This window comes from the organism of the source record quoted next, unplaced genomic scaffold (assembly GCF_019419815.1).
Source record: "Pyrus x bretschneideri cultivar Hongxiangsu unplaced genomic scaffold, Pyrus_bretschneideri_v1 Contig4, whole genome shotgun sequence".
In the NCBI taxonomy this organism is placed as follows: domain Eukaryota; kingdom Viridiplantae; phylum Streptophyta; class Magnoliopsida; order Rosales; family Rosaceae; genus Pyrus; species Pyrus x bretschneideri.
In genome coordinates this window covers 12,240,933-12,246,004 of record NW_025999723.1, presented here as the reverse complement: position 1 = coordinate 12,246,004, position 5,072 = coordinate 12,240,933, and the positions used below count along the sequence as shown (strand labels likewise).

The window sequence follows — 5,072 nt, the reverse complement described above, 5'->3', positions numbered from 1 at the left end:
AAATTCAATTGTGAATCTAGGGGGAGTTCAAGCATGGAATTGGAGGGCTCAAAAGGGATCAAGTGCTACTCATGCCCTAAATTTCACTTGTGAATTAAAATTTTGAATTACATATTCAGAGACTAGAACCAACATAATCAATGGTTCCGATTTGGAAACTTGCAATACAAGCATCTTATGCGCCAGTCTCCCCCGCTTACACTTAAAAGGCTTCCAAACTCATAAGCCCAAAATATTGGATGAATAATGGGCCTCACTAACAAAATTGTTTACTATAGTCCGGCCCATTAAACCAATCTAAGCAATTCTAAAACCCCTTTCCCGCCAGGCTTCATATATAAAGGATATCTAGAGTACTTTTTTAAAATCAAAGGTCGATCTCTCTTCTAATCTCGTAGTTTTCCACTCCGCATTTTCCGTAGAGCCCAAACGACCTCAAAGTCGTACTGATTCGAGCAAATGAAGTTGAAGATCAACAAGGTCTGCGATCTCAGCTCCATCTCCGTCCTTCCTCCTCACACAAGGTTCGGTAATTTCTTTCTGAATTTTCATTATTCAATCGCAATGTGCTGTTTGGTTCTCGAGAAAACGCAGGAAAATGATTCACAAAAACGTCGAAGTTGTTGAAATCTCTAATTTCACTGTTTCAGGAAGTTTTCACTTAATCTAGCTTGTTATTTGATTTTTTTCTTTCTACTTCTTGTATTTAGATGACAAATTATCTAGGTTCGATCTCAGTTCTGCATCCTTTCATGCACAAGAGTTATGTTTGGCTCGCGAGAATATAGGGAAAATGCTGAGAAAATCGAGTTTTGAATCTGAAGCGTCTTATCATCTCAGATTTTCACTTATTTGAGTAAACTATGAGCTCGAATTTGATTTTATTCTTATGAATTTCAGGTTCGATTTGAAATTCACAGTATCTTTCGTTTGATTTGTATGGAAGTACGCCTAGGGAAATAAATTTTTGACCTGTGAAGCACATGGATCTCAATCGCTTCTGCCTCTAATTGGTTCTGTTCGATCTCTGAGAAAACATAAAAAAAGAGATTAAAATGATTGGATTCACAGATTTTGTTTCAGTAAGAGTTTTGTAACTCATTGTAGGTACCGATTTCACTTTCTGATAGGAAAAGGAAGTCTTAGCATTTCATTTTCTTTCCATGATACTCACAGCAACTAGCCTATGGGAATTTGATTGTTCAAATTTGCTTCTGTTTCTTTGTTTCTTGTTCTTTTCAACTTGCGGCTGTTTATGTGAAGTTCTTGCAAAAGCGTAACAAATCAAATATGATTTCAAGTATTAACTGTGATTAGGCTAATACCGTGGATTTTCCTGAAATCTCTTGTTTTCGATATTCTAATATATATTTTCTTTTAAATTGTTATGTAGGAGACCAAATGCTGTACCAAATGGACAAGCATCACAGCTTCGATCTCAACCATCAGACCAGTCATACTCTCAGGGACTCTCATCTCAGCATAACATGTTTTCTCAACTGTCTCAGAACTCCCAATGTGACATTCTCACAAACGATCAGGTTAAATCTCGTTTCAGCTTCGAGCCAAGTGTTAAGCTCTTATATGCTTGTTATTGAAGTGGAGAAAAAGAAAGCTTAATTTGTGTCTTCGTCATTTTATTTTGATGAACAGACAAGTCAAAGAAGTAGATAGCATTCATTGTCATTTCTTTTACTCAGAACTTTGTTGGATTGATTATTAGAATTCGTTCTCATTCAAGGTTTTGTTTCTGTTTTTATAATCTCTGCAGAGGTTTGGTTCTCAAGAACGAGCGAATTCTGCTAAGAAAGTTGCTTACTTACCCCTAAGTAGTCATGCACGTGATGAGAGTCAAGTGCAGATCTCAAGATCATCCACCAACCTCATGCGCAAGTGGAGTTCCGCTTCAGTTTTAGATCGTGAATGTAAGTTTTATCCAAAGTTGGACAGGAATATATAGTGTCCAGAAAGGCTTTAAAGTATATTGGTAATGTCTTTTTTGTTAAGTACTACGGAAGGTTGTTAAGATTAATTTGTAACTGGGTAGGCATAGCAGGCCAATTAAATTCTTGCTCTTTATGTATACCGTGCCTATTAATTGGAAACCTAATGTATTACATGCCTGAGCAGGTCTGAATAGTGAGGAATTTGAACACCGGATTGGAGTGATGGAAACTTCATTAAATAAGTTCGGAATGATCTTGGATTCTGTCCAGAGTGATGTCATGCAAGTAAACAAAGGGATGAAGGATGTTTCTATGGAGAGTGAGTAATCTATTTCTCTACATACTACTGAATATATAGGAGTGGCTTTGAAGTTGAATTACTAAGCATAAATTTAACTTGTTTGTTCCATTTTCTCATTAATCCAAGTGTTAAATTATTCTAACTTACCACCATTTTTAAATAAAGAACTTCATTCTGACCGATAGGACTTATACATTACTTGTTAAGGGGAAGAAAAACTGATCTCGACTGCACACATTGTCAAAAGTTTCAGATCATAATTAATTTGAATATTATTTTCCATTTCAATTTTATTTCAGTGGAAGTAATGCGGCAGAAGTTGATGGCTCAGGATCACTTATTGCAGTTAATGGTAATAGCACCCACATAAAGTCTCTGCTTAGTTCCTTCATGCGTCCATGGTTCTGGACTTTCTAACCAAACTGATTTGTGGTGAAGCAGATTAAGGGGCAAGAAGATTTCAAAACTAGCCTTGACGGAGGCATCAAGTCTATTTCTGAAGAAGTGAGCAAAATTACCTATCAAGACAAATTACAGGAGATTTCCTTGGCGCTTTCAGCCTTACCAGAAAAGATAGGAGTCACTGAAGCAACTTTACTGAAATCACAAAACAAGCTGCACGAATCCTTTGTCAAGGAAATGCAGGTCTGTATGATGTACAATGGACAGCTCTGTGACACATGCAAACATTTAAGGCTTTGAGATCATCAATTTTGAAATATCACATTTTCATTGAGATAACATTGAGCAACTCTTTAATAAATTGCAACTTTTTTTTTTCTTTCTGACGCAAGAAATGCTGATCTGGGTTTCCAGACATTTTCTATCGACCCATTGAACTTTCGGTTATAAAACTTTCGATGCCTAGGAGATTATTAAATCCTTTTTTTCTCATCTTTGTTTGCTTGCAGAAATTTCCTTGCAGCCAGAATCAGAGTACCTCCATTCAAATATGTGAAGCACCCTCTATAGTTCCACCAAAGGTGACCTACATTTCCATTTACACCACATTAACTTAGTCAAGCAAGCACGGACTATGGTACCTTACTGGGAAGTTTTTTATATCTGGAAATTGCAGGGCGCTGCCTATTGTGCCATTGCACAAGGAAATCCACAGCCTAATAAAGGGTATGAGAGGAAGTGTATTTCAATTGTTTATTTGATACGAAAGAGTATTCTGTTCTTTATACCGTTTCTTTGAAATATAGGTGCATTGATCACCAGTAGCACCATAACAGGGTATATTGTGTCATTGTAGTGTTTGGCCCTCTGGGAAATTTAAAAAGCCTCGTCTTGATTCCAGTTCAGCTGTGCCTCCGAAGGTTGGTGTACAAGCAGTTGTAGTTCCAAAGATTGAAACAGGAGGCTGGAAGTCTGTAAAGGTAAAAAGATCCACTGTGAGTGATAATGGGTTGCGGAAAGCACAAAAGCCTAGCAGATTTACTTCCATTCAACAGGTAGCCCGTAGTTTTGTTTCTCGCTTTACCTGTCTTTTGTGCTGATTATATAGAATATTTTATCTGATTTAGATATGTTTCTGGCGTTAAGGTGATTGACTTAATATCATAGGTGTGTGTTTGATTCATTCTACTAATGCACTAGAAGCAAAGTTGCCCTTTTATCATATATGCTGCTTAAAAACCTGTTTGATTGCTCATTTGGGATATAAGTTACAGTTTAGTTGCCATATCTAGTTCTGTGGCCCGTAACAGATGACAATTCATGATGCAGGAAAGAGAATGCCGAGTTATCATTGAATCAGATGAGGAGATTGATGAAGCTTTTTCCTGCTTGTTTGGTGAGAAGGAAACAGGTACTTTTTCAAAGTAGAGGGTAAAAACTGTACCTCTTCTTGCATGTTGTATTTGTACTTGTATGCGCATGTATGTATACAATCGATCTGCTCAAAGTGTAAGTGTAATCATATTCGTTTCCTCTGGAAAGGCGTAGATATGGCTAAGGAGGTAATGGAAGAGACCGATAGGATCTTGAGGAGGGCAAGAAGGCGAAAGAGAAAATGCAGCAACACTATAATTATTATCTGAAGGTACACTGTTACATCTTGTATAAAAAATATTCTAAACACCGTTGTCCACGCATTGTTTGATTGACTGAAATTCATGGATTAAATCGGGACTCATTGCAAGGCGTAAACTAATCAACGCTTGTCAGTTACACACGGACAACTCACAGTTGGATTCTCCTCACTTTCTCAGCTGATTTATTGTGCCTTTTGCTATCTGTACAGGCAGTGGATGTCTCCTCCCATGTGCTGGGGGCATAATCCATAACTGCAACATTAGGTGGTTGGATCGCTTTTGGTATGTCCCATTGTTCACCTTCTTTTTCTTTCCCCTTTTCTATACTTTGTACCTTCCACTCCAGATCTTACAACGTGAATAAAATTAACCAATTGATGTTCCTTGGGACCCACATAGTTGCAGAAATTCGAAAAATGGTCAAAGCACTTCACAAATTACACAATGTTATCTGGCAGTTCTTGGTTATATGCAGGCCCATATATTTTTGATGCGTTTGGGTTCTTAAAATACTAAACTTGGGCTCTGTGTTATTTTAGAGCCCACAGTTTTGTCTATTTCAATTTCGTAAGGGTAGGATTTTAGTACTTTCAGTTTAGTTTTTGGCGCACACATGTCGAGTGTGTAAATAAAATACTCAATTTGGAAGTGTGTTTTTTAATCAATCAATTCGAAGCGTCATAAGTTAAACGGAAGTGGCAAAAACGTGGTAAAAAGGTTCTTCGTGAATAAGCTTCTTAAGACATCATTTTATAGTGAAAAAACACTTGAAGCTTTGTAAGTCTC

General features: G+C 37.1%; 1 protein-coding gene across 2 annotated transcripts; it reads left to right on the top strand.

The window, feature by feature from the left end:
* The first annotated feature begins 382 nt into the window (after window positions 1-382).
* LOC103932265 (putative recombination initiation defects 3) lies at window positions 383-4,660 on the top strand. Of its 2 annotated transcripts, none has more exons than XM_048565728.1 (12): window positions 383-524; window positions 1,394-1,541; window positions 1,772-1,925; window positions 2,131-2,265; window positions 2,547-2,599; window positions 2,689-2,892; window positions 3,159-3,230; window positions 3,326-3,375; window positions 3,551-3,704; window positions 3,979-4,060; window positions 4,192-4,294; window positions 4,496-4,660. In XM_048565728.1, the coding sequence occupies exons 1-11, from the start codon at window positions 460-462 to the stop codon at window positions 4,290-4,292; spliced, it is 1,218 nt and encodes a 405-aa protein (XP_048421685.1). In that variant the 5' UTR covers window positions 383-459; the 3' UTR covers window positions 4,293-4,294; window positions 4,496-4,660. The 2 variants fall into 2 exon arrangements, with proteins under 2 accessions (XP_048421685.1, XP_048421684.1); XM_048565727.1 differs by having other exon boundaries at window positions 3,506-3,704.
* Window positions 4,661-5,072: the final 412 nt, after the last annotated feature.

Excerpts from the sequence above, each read along its gene's own strand:
- LOC103932265 (XM_048565727.1), top strand. The coding sequence starts at position 460 with ATGAAGTTGAAGATCAACAAGGTCTGCGATCTCAGCTCCATCTCCGTC. Across the intron at positions 1,542-1,771 it reads ACATTCTCACAAACGATCAG|AGGTTTGGTTCTCAAGAACG; the intron begins GTTAAATCTCGT and ends TAATCTCTGCAG. Across the intron at positions 1,926-2,130 it reads TTCAGTTTTAGATCGTGAAT|GTCTGAATAGTGAGGAATTT; the intron begins GTAAGTTTTATC and ends ATGCCTGAGCAG.